This window comes from Lycium barbarum, chromosome 2, assembly GCF_019175385.1.
Source record: "Lycium barbarum isolate Lr01 chromosome 2, ASM1917538v2, whole genome shotgun sequence".
NCBI classification, from domain to species: Eukaryota; Viridiplantae; Streptophyta; class Magnoliopsida; order Solanales; family Solanaceae; genus Lycium; species Lycium barbarum.
Window position 1 is genome coordinate 122,677,080 of NC_083338.1, and position 17,653 is coordinate 122,694,732.

General features: G+C 34.9%; 1 protein-coding gene across 1 annotated transcript; it reads right to left on the reverse strand.

The window, feature by feature from the left end:
- LOC132627012 (uncharacterized) lies at positions 1–13,757 on the reverse strand. Its single transcript, XM_060342062.1, has 9 exons — positions 13,478–13,757; positions 11,567–11,672; positions 7,399–7,733; positions 2,151–2,256; positions 1,726–2,070; positions 1,539–1,627; positions 1,315–1,439; positions 796–1,050; positions 1–329 (listed from the first exon to the last, which is right to left on the reverse strand). The coding sequence occupies exons 1-9, from the start codon at positions 13,558–13,560 to the stop codon at positions 307–309; spliced, it is 1,467 nt and encodes a 488-aa protein (XP_060198045.1). The 5' UTR covers positions 13,561–13,757; the 3' UTR covers positions 1–306.
- Between the last annotated feature and the right edge of the window lie 3,896 nt (positions 13,758–17,653).

A 17,653-nucleotide genomic window follows, 5' to 3' on the forward strand; every position in this document is an offset into this window, starting at 1 on the left:
TTTCACCAAAAAAGCCTTCTAAAGAACTGCTACCAGCAGAAAAATGAAGATTGTCACCTCCTACAATGCACAAGCAAAGATGCTCCATGTACAAATCGCTTGATAACTAACAACTATGGTATCTATTATCCATGATCGCTAATTTAACACTTCTTAACCAAGCTAAATATCAAGTCTGGAGTATAAATGTACTTCTAAAATACACTGAATTTCAGCTCCCAATCTACGTTGAGAAACTGAAACTATTGATACATTGGAAAGACCATCCCCGATCTATAACTTATAATCTTCACTCTTCAGAGAGCTTCATTCACTGTCCTCATTATCATCTGCCACAGAAAAGGGTGTTTTAGAAATGGGACACTAGTATGATGAATTTATGCAAATGATGAACAATCAGGTGGAGAACAGGTGCAAGAATTAGTACACTACAATAGGTTTGTTTCCACAAGAATCTTATTCAAGTTACATGGAAATTTAAATTTCGAAGTGTGATTTAGCTTTAGGCCCATGAGCAAAAGAACTGGTACTACTTAATAGGGAGACTGCCAACATATGCTGACAAGGAGAATGAGGAATATTGCCTGCTCTGGAACTTCGACCAAAGAAAAGAGGAAAATTGCTGTTGATGCAGCACAAAAACATGCCACTCACTAGAGCAGTTGGGAGGCCAATGGTGAGGAAAAATGGAAAATGCAGGGAAACCCAATAGAACAAGAAAGTTAATGCCTAGAAGGTAAAGGTATCTCAAATCAGCAAAAAACCACCGCAGAATATATATGCTAGCAACTATACCTTCATTGAACTCCTCACTCTCACTGCTCTCATCAACTTCATTGTCATCATCGTCTTTGTCGTCGTCACTTACATTATCCTCGTTGGTATCACCATCTTTGTCATCATTCTTATCTTTTTTAGGAGGTGACTTGGGTCTTGGAGGAGGCACAAAACTGGTCGTTGATCTTCTTCGTGTATCCGAAACAATGTTGCTCAAGTCAATGCCTTCCAATTCTTTCGCTCTTTCCTTTCTCTTTTTAACTTCTTTGATTTCTGGGAAATCAGAAGTGGCATCAGCATAAAGTTACAGAATAAACTTCCCATATAATGCACCTATAAAAGCTACATTTTAACACTTTCCAACTCAACAAGAGAATTGGTTCAGGCATGCGGGTAAAAGCAGCAGCAACTTAAAAGTAGCAGAGAAGTAAAACAGAAGTGAAGAAGCCATATACGATTTCAACTGAAAAATTGTTAGGTACCACAATTACAACATCTTACTACTCCGTTAGACACTTTTATATAGTCGTGACTTACCTTTCTCGCTGGGGTTCGGTGATAGTCCTTCTGCAGAAAGTATCTTTTCCAACTCCTTTATCAGGAAGCCCTCACGCTTGTCGTCAGATACCTGCTTGGCTCTCTTATAAATAGAAGGAGCAACACTGGTTTTTAGGATGATCAGGGAAGTTGAACATTTCAATTAGAACGTGGGCCCGGCATCAGTTAATACAGGTAATTAGAAATTTTTGGAAAAGACAAACCTCATCCCACAAGCTTTGAATATTGATTTCAGATGTTCCACACGTTTTCCATATCCAGCATTAGCTGATGCTCCCTTTACAACTTTCTTCTGCATTTAGGTAAGTTTAATGAATAAGAACCACATAGGTGCATGGGGAGGATTTTTTAACAAATAATATTATACGAACATTATCATAATAAACTCACCTTGGCAGGTATTTCAGCAGATGATCCAGATTGACCATCTTCAGAACCACTCTTATCGGTGTCTCCATCACTACTTTCATCTGGCAGCTTCTTAGAAACTTCTTTCTTCTTTTTGGCAGGGACATTATCCTCTGAATTAGGTTTTTTCCGTTTCTTCAGTCCTTCAGATTTCTCAACCGTTTCTTTTGCGACAGATCTTTTTCCTGATTTTACTTTCTCTACTATATTTTTACTTCGGCTGCTAAATGAATCAGAGTTTTCACCACTCTTCTTTGCTGTCTTACTTCTTTTTTCAGGGCTCCTCTTAACACTGCTAGATTTAGGAGCTTCAGAAGATGTTAACACCTGTTAACAAATTTTTTTTTGAAATGATTAACAAACATACTCCCTTTGGAAGTAAAGAGTTTTTTTAAGCAAAATACCACCTCATCTATTTGATTCTGAATGAACTTCTTAAAGGCATCAAGAGTGTTTTTCTCAAGACCAAGATCTTCTTCCAGAAGTCGACGAACACCAGCAAGAGTTATTGACCTGAGATAAACCATTCACTTGAAGCTGTTAAAACGGACAGAAAAGAACAAGAACAAGAAAATAAAAGGCCAACGTTTACATAAATAAATAAATCCTTTGAGAGAAGAGGTGATGTTGAAATTGACCAAACTATTAAAGAAGTGTTCAGGTGTATTCACTAGTAATACATAAAACCAGCTAAAAAGAGCTTATCTTCATTTAAAAGTAAATTGTTAGGAAAGTGGAAGGAGTCTTTGATTGAAAACTAATATTTGTCTTCTTTCTTTAAAGAAAGAGAAAATTTTGTTTGATATCTTTCTAGTATTAATGTGGATTGTCACTAAAAACTATTTCCTTCACTGCTGTTCATCAGCTTTTCGTCAGCTTTTCATCTCTTTTCCATCTAGACACATACTCATGCAACATCATACAACAACAACAACGTACCCAGTGCAATCCCACAATGTGAGGTCTGGGGAGAGTAAAGTGTACGCAGACCTTACCCCTACAATGTAGGGAGGCTGTTTCCGAAAGACCCTCAGCTCAAGAGAAAGAATGGCAAAAGAGGTCAGATAAGGACAAGTAATTCAAAGCAGTATGAAAATGAAATAGAGCAAGATCGAAGACCAAGATAACAATCTGAAAAAAGAATAGCTAAATAAAATACTCGAAGTACAAAAAATAACAGATAGTAGCAAAAAATCAAGGACAAGAAACTATAGGGCAAAACTGAGAATACTAAGTAGAAAGACGAAAATAATACTTAACCTACTGGGAGGAAAATACTCCTAGTGCTACCACTAGCCTTCTATCCTGATCTTCGATCTCCACACTCTCCTATCTAAAGTCATGTCCTCTGTAAGCTGAAGACTTACCATGTCCTGCCTGATCACCTCTCCCCAATACTTCTTCGGCCTACCTCTACCCCTCCTCCAGCCATACATCGACAACCTCTCACATCTCCTCACCGAGGCATCTGCGTCTCTCCGCTGGACATGTCCGAACCATCTCAGTCTCAACTCTCGCATCTTATCTGCCACAGAGGCTACTCCCATCTTTTCCTGAATAGCTTCATTTCTGACCCTATCTCTCCGAATAAGCCCACACATCCATCTCAACATCCTCATCTCCATCACTTTCATCTTCGGGACATGGGAATTCTTGACTGGCCAACACTACACGCCATATAACAGCGCTGGTCTAACCACTACTCTGTAGAACTTCCCTTTAAGTTTTGGTGGTAACTTCTTGTCACATAAGACGCCAGATGCGAGCCTCCATCTCAACCACCCTGCCTCAATACGGTGCGTAACATCCTCATCAATCTCTCCATTATCCTTGATCATGGCCCCAAGGTACTTGAAACTCCCTCTCTTTGGGACGACTTGCAAGTCTAACCCCGCTTCCACATCCGCCTCACTTGTCCCCGCGCTGAACTTGCACTCACGTACTATGTCTTCGTCTTACTCAACCTGAACCCTTTAGACTCCAGGGTATGTCTCCAAACCTCCAATCTGGCGTTCACCCCGCTCCGCGTCTCGTCGATCAAGACAATGTCATCTGCAAATGACATACACCATGGAACCTCTCCTTGAATGTGGCTCGTCAATACATCCAACGCTAAGGCAAATAGAAACGGGCTAAAGGCTGAGCCCTGATGTAACCCCATCACGACAGGAAAGTGTCCAGTCATGCAACATCATACAATTAAGTAGAATTCGGTTCAACCTAACTCTACATTCTCACTGTTTTGAAGCTTCCATTATATTGAAATAGTATGCCAAATATTCCAAAAACACATATCAAATCCTAAAGCACAACCAAAAACAATTTCAACACATTACACCAATTGAAAAGACACCTGAAACCAATAATTAGCCCAGAAACAGGCCTGAACATTGTCTAATGTAGAAGAAATACAGCACAAAGTACATCCTATTTCTGCCGCCTAGTTTCTTTCTTGAGTACTTTACTCGTTATTTACTTTGAAAAGTAACAGCAAAGACATCTCATTAGCAGGGCATTGAGTGGGTGCAGCGTGCGTAAGAAGAAACCAGAAGTCCAGAATTAAATTACACTCCTTGCAGGAAGAGATGCACCAGTTTCTTCAAAAATCACAATTAGGACAAATAAGTCAACTCAGTCAGTCATCTATAAAATTAGCTCTGACAAAAAGCTTAGGATCTCCTCATGTTATGAAGCATAAGTTTCTTTGCAGCAAAAATAAAAATGAAAAACTATGTCGTCGACAAATTATAAACCCCTCGGAGGACAACTCTTCTCCTTGAGATGCCCTTCTATTTCTTCCATTCGAATGCACCAAACTACGCACGTGGTTATCATTTGTATTATGTAAGGGGAGTTTTCCTAACTAACGAAGAACTTCTTGGGCTTCTACTTTTCCATATCAGTTTCCAAAGGCATCAGTCAATTGATTACTAAGGCATGATAAAAGTGAACCCTCAAATCATATTTCAGCAGTTTTACATTCACATTAAATCATTGACCTCATTAAAGTGAATAAGCTTCACACATCTGAGTTTGTAACAAAAGCAAGTAACTGAACTCTTGTTTTGTGTAAAATTTTGGAATGAATAACAGAAATGTTTCCAAGATCAACAGAATTTATTCGCTTATATATCCAACATTGTCATAACAAGAAATAAGGAAACAACCAAGATAAGGCCATTAGAGATGACCCCTAACCCTTCTGTTGACATAAACCTGTCATCAACCGGCATATATTTTCTTCCACTCAATTTTCCTAAAGAGCATCTTTGAATGCCATGAATGAATTTTTTGTTCTTTAAATACTACAGGTGCTAAAATGAATAAAAAAAGTACCCCATGGGTGATAAAACGGATTGACTACAACTAGGTATGAGCATATGACATTAAAAGGATTTGTAATCGAGATTTTGATGTCCTAAAGCTATTATCACCCATTACTGCCATCCCAATTATAACCCATTAGGCTGAATGCACAAAGTCGCCAATGATTAACCCATTTTGCCACATTGTCAAGTATATAACAATACAAATACTCATGAAGACTTCGTTTTTTGGTTTTTCTGTTTATTATCAAGGCTTGTGTAGAGCCACCTTGCGCGCCTCAACTAAAACACCGGTAACTTGCTACAGTCCACAAGCGGAGGTGTCGGGTAAACCTGCTCATAAAGGTCACACTAGACCGGATAACACTGAGTGCTGCAGGTGGAATTCAAACTTGGAATCTTCATATTGTTGCTTCTAACTTCAACCACTCAGCCTTCCCCTTGGGTACTACTTGTGAAGATATTCTTATGGATCTCAACAAAAATAGGGGGGGACCCAAAGAAAGTAAACAAAAAGAGAAATGGAAAAAAGAGAGAGAACAAGAAACATCGTGTGCCACACTGCCACTACCTGAAGAGACTTAGCCTAACACGCATCATATTCTATCATAGACGGACAGCCTTAAACTCATCGGTGATAAAGGGCTCAAAAACAATCATCTAAAAATGTGTTGTCAATGCGAATGCAACACTTAAGAGCAACATTCGGGTAACTCTAGTTCCAAGTACTCATTTATCATTCATTATAGTCAACAAATAGCCATTAGTTAAGTGTACCAAAAAACCATTTGCCACCTTGCAAGTACATTACGACAGAATTGCTTCATGTGTTCTTATTGACTTCAAAGATTCTAAAAGGAGCACCTTTGACACCCTAACTTCACGGCAGCAAAGCCACTGAGCATCATTTCTATCATGGCTAAAATTCCCACTTTACTTATGCACCAAAAAGCACCACAGAAGGTAACAAAAGATAACCCAACAATGAAGTTCATTAAAATGATCCCTTACCCTACGGGCTTGCCTTTTTTTTTTTTTTTTGGGTGCGGTGGGGGGGGGGGGGGGGGGGGGGTTGGGGTTGCTTTATGTTTCAATCCAATCCAAGTTTAATTTAGATCGTATAGCTCATGCATCAACTGGCACTTTATAATATCGCAAAAAAATTAAGGACAAACCTTTGTACTTTGGATCATATATGAGAATTAAGAAATTTTAAAATCTAAGAATGGCAGCTTTTGAAAGGAGACTAACAGAGATACATAATTTTATTTGTTTACTCTTTTTATAAGAGATTCAATTGTTCAACTCTATCAAAAGAATGACATTTTTTTGATGACATGGGAACCCGCAGCCGCTACCCTTTGGGTGCGCACAGAGTAAACCCAGCTCCTGTGCAATAGCTCGCAAACCACACAGGAGAGGTAACCCGCACTATCAAAAGAATGACATTTTTGGATCTCCATACGTCTCTCACGATAGAAAGTTTAGCTAGACTCGTTGAATTAGGCCGATGGATGCGATGAAAAAAATGAAAATTAGAAAAGCGTGTGGTCAAGATAGTATTCAGATAGAGTTTTGGAAGTGTCTTGGAGAGGTTGAAGTAGAATGACTCACTAAGCTATCCAATGCTATACTAAGAAGTGGCAATGCCCGACGAGCGAGGAAAGAGTATCCCACAATTTAAAACAATAACAGAAATATTCAAAGATAGAGCGGAGACTTAGGAATATGTTATCATAGTCTCCAGATGCTTTCTTTGCAAAGTAACAGATGAGACTAGCAACCATTTATTCCTGCATTGCAAAGTCGCAGCACAAATATCAGCACTTTTTCTCAGTCTCGCAGCTGCAGATTTGCAAAGTTGCGGGATCAGAAGAGGAAGTAGCAAAAGCCAGAAGAAGTGGTGGAGGATAATACCCCAATGCATTTGATGGACTGCTTGGAGAGAGAGGAATGGTAGATGTTTTGAAGATAGATCCAATTCCATTCAAAAACTCAAATGGAAATGTATTGTATCTTTTTATTTTTGGTGTAAACAGATAAGTTTAGAAGATATAGATCAAGTTGTAGATTTATTAGGATAACTGTAAGTATTTCCCTTTTTTTTCTTTTTTTCTTTTTTTTTTATAAGGATCACTGTAAGTATTTCCTTGTTGTATTCTTTCTTAAGAAATACAAGATTCAGCTTTAGATTTATATTTCCATCATCGTGTATAACTACAATGAGCTATTACAAATGTCCTTATTTAGGATATACAGGTGAGATAAAGGGGAAAAGAGAAGTGGTGTTCTGGCTTTCTTTACCCAGCTAGCAATGAAAGATACGTACTCAGAATTAGCTCTGAAGTGAGCAGCTCTCTCCCAGATGGCCTTCTTTATTGAGCTCTCACTTGCCTTTACACCTTGAGCATCCACTGACTCTGAATTGGAGCTCATAACGCCCATTATAGGAGAATCATCCATTTCTGCTTCATCAAGTGCTGGCTCTTTGATATCTTTCTCTATCACTTGCTTTTTAGGGGACTCGAGCACTTCTTTTTCTTGCTTAGTAGAAGAAGCATCTTTTTCCAGCACATCTTTTTCTTGATTAGTTGAAGCGGCGTCTTTTTCCAAATTTTCCTGTGAATCCTTAGGGGGGCCATCATCATCAGCATTCTCCATTAGCTAGCATGTCAAACAAAAAACATAATTAGCAACTGTAAAAAACCTCTACTTTTCCTGCGAGGGTATATAATGTTACATGCCAAAAGAGCAAAAAAAACGACAAAATGAAGAAGCACTTGCAGAAAATAGCTACTGAAAGCATTGCAATCCAAAGCATAACTCTCATTTAATTGATCATAAATGGAGAATGTCGCTTTGAACTGACTAAACTACTACCTAGAACTCTTAATAGAAACAACCATAAGAATATTTTCTAATAAAGAGGGTATCATTTTAAGGCTTAGTTAAGGCGCTCTTAAGCCCTAAAGTTAGTTAGGTATCAAGGCAATGGGCCCACATGGCTCTATCTTGAAAAAGTGGCACTAAACAATAAATATAGTTGGCATATTGTATGTTAATTGTGAAAAAACAAGACTATGAATGAATATGTTAATGATTATGAATAGGAAATTAGATATTTCGTGTAAAAAACTAGTCAGTATTCGCTAAATATTTTGCATCTAATCTAGAAATTTAAAACGACTTTTTGATTTTTGATAAAAGTAGTTTCATTGAAGTCGTCAAGAAGATGCAGTAGATAAACAAAAAAAAAAAAAGAGAGAGAGAGAGAGAGAGTGTTAGTTTCATTACAAAATTTAACCGACTTTTAACTTAAATGAAATGATTATTTACTTCATATTTTTCTTTTGGTAAGGTAAATAATAAATTATATTTTACTTAATTATAAGTTTGTTCAATTCCTTTATCAGGGAGTTACCATTTGTGTTCATAAATATTTTTTTCCTTGCATTACATGTAAACCTTATCTTCTTCTTTGTTTGAACATTTCTCAGTAAAACACCTGCCTTGATTGAGTTCTTTTCTTAAACCCCACAACATATTAGTGCTTTTTTGTTCTTTTTGCCTTTGGGAACACGAAACAAACACGTGTGATTAAAGACTCTTTCAAGTACGCTTAAGCCCTAAAGGTGCAATGCAAGCTGAGCGCTTCCTTTCACTCGGGCAACACCTTCCTGCAGGCACGAAGGTGCTAAGGCGTGTGGCTAATCGTTTATCATTCCGTTGAAATCAAGATAATATTGTTACATGTTAGAATATGTCTAGGTCGAAAAAATGTCTAGGTTCATTGAAACCGAGCATGAGAATATTCGACAATAACCTACGATATTCAATCAAATATCATAGAATATTCCATATTAAATTTTAAAATGATTACTTACCTTGATAGACGCAAAGAATAGTTGCTTACCATGTTGTACATGGCTTAAGACTCCTATATTAGAAGTCTGTCTCGTACATCGTAATCACCAATTAAAAGATTTTTTTTTTTCCTCTTTTCAAATTTCCAAAAAGTGCGTTGGAGAAGGCTGATTTGTAATAACCATGGGGCCCCTAAATGGATATTCATGTTGTTCATCACAATCCATAGGAGATTCCATACTAACGATAGGCTAGTTAAACGGAGGTTGTTTGATAATTTGCTATGTCCTTTATGTGAAGAGGAAATGAGAATATTGACAATCTTTTTTTCAAATGTAAAGTGGCTGCTATCATATGGACCAAACTATTACACTGACAAAGTGTGCACAGACAGGCAATGGACTGATCTGCATAATTGTAAGAATTGAGGCTCATGAGAAAGGGCAGAATGCAGCAACTGAAGTTTTTAGAATGACCCATGACAGCTGTGTTTACCATGCATGGAAAGAAAGAAACTACATTGTCTTTCAGAAGAAGCAAAGGAGATCTGAGGTGATTACAAGAATTGCTATCCAGGAGGTCTTTCGAGGAGGAGAAATGAAGACTAAGTTTTTTTTTTTTTTTTTTTTTGTGAGAATGACGACGGCAAAGTTAGTCAGTAGACTTAAAATGTTGAATTTCTATCCTCGAGTTTTCTTCTGTTTTTTTTTGTTTTGGTGTTGTCGACTGAGTGTTGATTGGAGATGTTAGCTTTAGCTGTTAGGTGCAACATTGATGTTCGGAGCTGCTGTCCAAACTTCATTTTCTTTGAGAATTCTGTATAAACTCATACTTGGTAATAAATTCTTTATTTACCCCCCCAAAAAAAGGTGGCACTAAACACTTCTTTCTACAAGATGGAGCTGCACCAAAACAGTAAATATATAGCTGGCTATGTGACAATTAATTATCAAAAGGTGTTACGGATAATTTATTACTAATTAGGAATAGGAGATAAGAAATTTAGCATAAGAAAACTATTCATTAACTGGAATTAAAAACTTAAAACTACATCTTAGGCCTTAGCATCTGTAATTTTTCATGAAGTTAAGCTATTCATTGATATGATGGACAAAAGTCTAGCTTACAAGATCTATACAAAAAATAGAGAATCCTACACACGCATGAATTTCTATAAGAACCAAGAAATCAGCAAAGCTAAATGGAATATCATGCGGAACTCGAAAGATGTGCAAAAGAATAAAAAAAGATTCACTAGTACATGCATAGGAGTTTTCCATTCCTTCAAATGCTCTGTTGTTTCTTTATTTCTCGTCACGTGAGTGCTAAATAAGCCACCTCCCGTGTTTGTTTGTTTTTTTTTTTTTTTTTTTTAATATGGATTCAGAATGGAAAGTACTTTTAAAACTAATTTACATGATTTTTACTACATATTTTCACCTAATTGTAGTTTTTCAAATGCTTAATGTAACTTTATTTATGTTTAAAATTATTTTCCTTAAATTACATTAACCCCCCACCCCACCCCCCGGTCAAAAAAACAATGAAGTGTATGAGAAGTCAAACATTTTTTTTCATACATTTAAGTATTTTAATAGTAAATTTATAACTTTAGCATTTTGACGTACCAAATTCAAGGAATGTCCAAATTGTGATGAAAAATTAGATGGTTTGAACCTCATATCGGAAACCCATTATTCTTGTAGTAACAAGAGAATTTTTCTCCTTAATTTGGTGCACCTTTCTAACTAAAACTGCATTTCAATTGCACTTTGCGCTTAAAGCAATACTAGATCTTGGCACTTTTTTACGCTTTTTGATGATCATTGAATGGTTATTTGCTGCTCTAAGGTTTCAGCTTATCTCCCCCACCCCTCTCTCTCTCTCTTTGCATGGCGTGCAGCTCATAATGCAGTTCCTGGATTGATAACGTGCAAAAGAATAGGCAATTTTAACCAGTTGGTGCTTCATGCATAAATAACATACATCTCCTAAGCTTTGCTGTGACATTGCTTTAGATATGTGGCGTTCTATCTTCTATTTTTTTCGGGGTCTATTGGGTTATGACAGCTGATATTAGATCTCATCTAGTAAGGTGGAACATCCAGCATGTCAGAAAAGACCAGAGACTGAAAAAGGTGACTCTTGAGCTATTTTGGGTAGCTAAAAGGTACAGGAACATCTGTGCGAGTTGAGAGTCCTATTCATAAGACAAAGAGTTCCTTTTTTTCCTATTTTCTTTTGATCAGATTGGGCCAACATGAGTATTCCCCAGAGTATTGATTCATGGCACTAGTATGCAATCAAAATTTAATAAAATAAGGAATACACCAGAAGATCAAGAAGGTAAACACTAATATGAAAGTAAGAGACATCTACTAATTCATAATGTCTCTATAAAACTTGAGAGTAAGTAAAATTTGAAAATTCAATCTGTTTTAATCCATTCTGAAATACAATAGATATCAAGATGGTGCGGAATACACAAAATGTGAAGATTAGACAACTTAGAGTACATAAAATGTGAAAATTCAATAACTGTTTCAATACATTATGAATTAAAATAATAGTACGACGACGCTGAGAATAGAATGAACAAAATGTGCCATTTATAAAGAAACCAATAAGATTACCTTCTCCAAGAACTGCTTAATGAATCCTTTATGCACATCGAGAGCATACTTTTCAAGCTCGAGGTCTTCCTCTATCAGCCTACGCACCCTCTCCAAAGTGAAGGAGCTGCACCGCAAATTCGAAGCCACCCAACAAAACATTAGATCTATAAAATATTTGATAAAATAAAGCGTCCATAATAATAGCATTTATTGTATGTTCTTGTTTCAACACACTTCCACTGTACCATTCAATGGGACTTGAAATGCCAAGGCTCGATGACCTCTGGAACATGGAACAATATTTTAGGGTTGTTCGTGCCCCTTTTGAAGAAAAAAAGATCCCTTCGAGCAGAAGATCATGCATGTACAACCCCAATTATCCTAACATCATCAGCTTCAACCCCAAACCCCAATTTTAGATAAAAGGTTTAGGTCATAAGATCACACTAGAGCTGCTCAAGGAATAAAACTGTTTACTCTCTCTTTTTTTTTTTTTTTCACAAGTAGCTCTTGGTCATAAAGATATTATTGAATTTCTTTGCCAAGTAATGATCAGATTGCTCATCTGTCTTAATTAAGTATATCTCTTGTAGCACCCAAGGGTGTGGTCTCTTGGTTAATGAAGTAGATTGAGAACCATGAGGTCTCAGGTTCAAATACCAGCTGAGGCAAAAACACTAGGTGATTTCTTCCCATATGTGCAAGCATTGGAGGACGGCGTCACCCAATACCTGTGCTGGTGGGAGGTAGTAGGTACTTAGTGTAATTAGTAGAGATGTGCATAAGATGGTCTCGTTACCATAGTTATCAAAAAATATACAGTATATCTCTTGCATATCAAAATTGTTGTTTGAATAAGCTAGAGTTTGGCCATAGATTTTGGACCAAAAGTTTAACATAACGCAATGTTGTTCAATTTCAGATAGTACAAGGGAAAACTTGACCCTTTTCTACAGAAAAAATATTGTGCAATAATGCAAAACCTAGTTAAAAAACAAAATACAGATAACTTATTACAAAGAACCAAAAAATATGCAACAAAATTCCATTTTAACAACTTAGTGTCTATGAAATCAACCTATCTTAGTACTACAAAGACAACAATGCTATACTAGAAAATGACAAAGTAAACTCAAAGCCTTCAAAATTAATTTGTCATTCATGTCATATATCAATTCCAACACTCTCACCCACATGGCCCAACCCGAACGCGAGAAAATTATGCACATCTTCATATCATATGACAATTACTGGATATGTACTGAAAGGGTAAGACACAAATGGGTTTCACACATAAATAGGCACCCTTTGGAACGGACTAGCAGAGAGAACACCAACACTTAGGGCCCGTTTGGCCATGGATAATTTTCACTTTTTTCCGGCATTTTACTCCGGAATCATGTTACAATTTACCGTATTCCGAATTCAAAAAACTCCAAGTAACTGTTTTCACATTTTTCACTCCAAATCACTCACAAAAATTCAACATTTTTCCAAGTTGCATTCATTTCCAAACACAACCCCAATTTCCAAATACCATTTTTTATGTCCAAAATCTAGATACGGATCCGGGCCTGGAAACCCAATAGTCCTGGCACCTCCACAATAATCACTAGACCTAAAACCTTCATATGCCATAAAATTCCAAATTAACCCATGATGTCCTTTTCAGTTCCTATCCCCTTACCCATGAGGTTTTTTCCAGTTCCCAAATTGACCCATGATGTTTTTTTCAGTTCCCAACTAACCCACGATATTTTTTTCAGTTCCCAATTGACCCATGATGTTTTTTTTTTTCCTTTCAAATTCTTATCCCTTTACCCTCACCCATATCCCGAAAAACAACCACTTCAATGAAAACTACTGTATAAAAAAAACAAATCAAACTACTGTCACACAATAATTCTAATGAAAAAAAAGAGAACATACTCAGCATTATCTTTGATATGTTGAAGACGAGAACGCATAGCAGTCTCAATCTTTGGTTCTAATTCATTCTCCTCTTTCCCCATTTTCTACTAAACCCTAAATCCACCAACCAACAAAGATACACAGAGACTTTTGAAGTATGGAAGATTAGAGTAATGTTTTATGGAGGGAGGGAGTGTTTACTGTTTAGGGCTTAACTATAAAACCTCACAAGTCTCTCTTTCCCCCCATTTTCTTCTCTTTTTTTTTTTGGAGCGTCTCCCTCCCTTTTCTCATTCTTCTCTCGTTTAGTATAATATAAAGTATTCCTATTAGGAAAATGACAATTTACACTGAGCTTTTTTGTTGTTTGACATAAATTAAAAAGATAAAAATAATTTCCGAGAGTTTACTAGATTTCGCCTTCATAATACTAATATTTTATTTTCTTTTAACATATATATCATTAAAAAAACACCAAAATATAAAGAATAATCGATATATACAGCCCACGCATCTAGTTTGCAGCCGATGTAATCCAATGTATCATCGGTGTATAGATAATATATATGTTTTGTATAGCTACTAATGAACTACCGTATTTTGGCATTAATTTTTCGATTGAGACGAAAGGACTATAATTTGCATTTTTTATACATTCTTAAAGTATTAAACAATGATATATGTTATTTGTGTTTATTGTTATAATTTAAAACTTAATCTTACTTTAAGTGAAATCTTGTTAATTACTTATATTTGTCAGCATGTATTACACAAAATTACAGGAAATAAAGAAAACATACGTCGAATCGGACGAATGGAAATTTGAAATAGAAAATGATCAAAGGTAAATAACATCAATAACTAATATATAATATTATAAGAATAATATTTTAATTCAAGAATTATGCCTTTATTAAGATATAATTAGAAAAATAGTCAGATACCCCCTCAACGTTTAGCCGGTCTAATTATGACACACCCAATCTTTACGGGCGACCTATTACCCCCGGCCTTATTTTTCTGTATTTTTTTTACCCTTTTTCGGTCATTTCTTACATGAGCGTGTCAACACGAAGCACCAGTGCATGAGGGCATTTTTTAACATGGCCACGCCAGCGCCATGTCAGAATTTTTTAAAATTTTAGTCTTTTCCTTATTATTCATTTGATTTTTCTTTTATTAATTATATTTACACTAATTAAACTCTAATTAACCATTAAAATCATCCAATAATTTTATCTTTTTCATCACTAAAAAATTCTACCACCACATCTCACCGGAAAGACCATATCTGCCGCCACCTCCGTTAGCTTCCTCAATTAACGGAACATATCTTTTCAATTTTATCTTCTTCCCTTTACCTTCCTCAATTAAAACTCATTTTCTTCCTCCATTAACGCACCCACATTCCATTTCATCATCAAACATACATATATTTTCAAGAAATCAACCTATTGGGTTCAAGAATCATGAAAAAAAAAAAAATCTTTTTCTTTCTTGTATCTTCCTCGATTAAAACTCATTTTCTTCCTCCATTAACACACCCACATTCCATTTCATCATCAAACATACATATATTTTCAAGAAATTAACCTATTTGGGTTCAAGAATCATGAAAAAAAAGTCTTTTTCATTCCTGTATCTTCCTCAATTAAAACACATTTTCTTCCTCCATTAACACACCCACATACCATTTTATCATCGAACATACATATATTTTCAAGAAATCAACCTATTTGGGTTCAAGAATCATGAAAAAAAAAAAAACTTTTTCTTTCCTGTATCTTCCTCAATTAAAACTCATTTTCTTCCTCCATTAACACACCCACATTCAATTTCACCATCAGTCATACATATATTTTCAAGAAATCAACCTATTCAGGTTTAAGAATCATGAATTTTTTTTTCTTTTTCTTTCCTTTGTCTTCCTCAATTAAAATCAATTTTCTTCCTTCATTAACACACCCACATTCAATTTCATCATCAATCATACATATATTTTCAAGAAATCAACCTATTTGGGTTCAAGAATCATGAAATTTAAAAAAAAATTAAAGTGCAATTGAACAAAAATTAAGTGGGTGACTGGGGTGGTGGAGGTGGTGTTGCAGTGGGGGCGTGGAAATTAAGTGACTAAATTTTTTATTCTAACAGTTGAAATTTTATTTAGTAAGTGATTCGATTTTCACTTTGGTTCAATTTCAGTTAAGGTTTGGTGACGTAAAGAAGAAAAATTGAAGAGACAATAGATTTGAATTAGTTGGAAAGAAAGAATTGAGCAAACTGGAAAAAAAAAAAGACAAAGAAGAAGACTTGGGCGCGTGTATCTCACCTAACACTAAAAAAGCGGGGGTCGTGTAAAAATGCCAAAAAATGGTACAAAAATACAGAAAAAACAAGGCCAGAGAGGTAATAGGACGCCCGCAAAGGTTGATTGCGTCATAATTAAACCGGCCAAATATTGAGGGGGCATCTGACTATTTTCTCATATAATTTGAATGACAGGATAATTCTTTACATGTTTATATAAATAACTTTTTTTATAAATAATATTTCCACAAAAAAGACTCAAATATGTATGAGTGTGGGGACCACTATAATCTTGTCCATGACATCATTATTTTAGGGACATGAAAAAGGCCCTTAAAATTCTTAAAATTTACAAAAATGTGTGAACATTTACCAAATTAAAAAAAAAAAAAACTTAAATTAGAGGTGAAAAGAGACAAAAAAAAAAAAAAATCATTTGAGGACTACAAAAAATGAGGATTCTCCCTTATATATAGAGTAACTAGATGGCCTAGGCCCATGCGCCCAACACTTTAGATTATAGTGCATTTATGTGTATGTAGTTGTCTTTGAATAGTGATTATATATATACACACTATATATTATGTTCAAAACACGATTAATATAACATTATAGTTTATGTTTCGTATCTAAAATTTTATTATATTAATGTTTGCTATGAATACAAAATCGGCAAATTTATTAATATTTTTTAAAAGAGAAAACTTATTTAAAAGGAAACTATTTTCCTCTCTTTGAGATAAAACAATAGCAATATTTAAGCATCAATTGATACTTTCAATTTTAATTCAATTAATTTAAAGGTGTAAAATACTTGCTATTTTTTTTTTATCAAATTTTGATTTGGATAATTCTAATTCAAATTATTAAATTAATTTTACATGTTTAAAACGAAACAAAGTAGAAATTGATTTTCTATTTAAACGACGAAATACTATTTTTTAATTTTTGGTAAATATTCTCGGTTTAGCTCATTTTACTTGTCATGTTATCTTTTGCATGTTTTTTTTAAGAAAACGTCGATTAGAATTATAATTTGACTAATTTACCTTATTCATTAGTTGATCTCTATTTGATATTTTTTTTTACGACATTAATCTCTTTTCACATTATTCTATCTTATTTTAAAATATAAATATTTTAAGTATATTTATTTTAGTGAACATAACAAATAAATGTCATGGCGGAATAGCAAATACAACAGTTTAATATTTAGATTAGATCTCAGGCTAATATAAAAAAAGAAAGAAAACCGTATGGTTTGACTACTTAACGTTTTGAAGAAAAACAGTTTCATTTGCTCCCACTAATGGATTGATACGCACGTGGCAATGAATCCATCATTATTGACTTAATGAGATACTTTGGAAATTAGTGTTTACTACGAATACAAAGTTTGCTCTTTTTTTTTTTACATTTTTTTTTTTTAATATGGGGTTCATTTTTTTTTTTATATTGCTTGATTTTGTTAATATGGGGTCCATTTTTTATATTATTTGGTATTGTTTAGTATGGGGCCCATCCTTTTGGACATTATTAGTTTGCACTATTTTTATGCATATAATATATATATATATATATATATATACATACTATGTTCAAAACACGATTAATATAACATTATAGTTTGTGCTCCGTATCTAAAACTTTATTATATTAGTGTTTGCTACGAATACAAAGTCTGCACGTTTTTTTTTTTTTGACATTATTTGTTTTTTTAATATGGGATTCACTTTTTTTTATATTGCCTGATTTTGTTAATATGGGGTCCACTTTTTTTTCCCCGTGAGTTTGGAGATAGTGGGTTCCGCTTTTTTTACTTTTTTTTTTTAATTTTCAAAACACAATTAATATAACATTGTAGTTTGTGCTCCGTATCTAAAA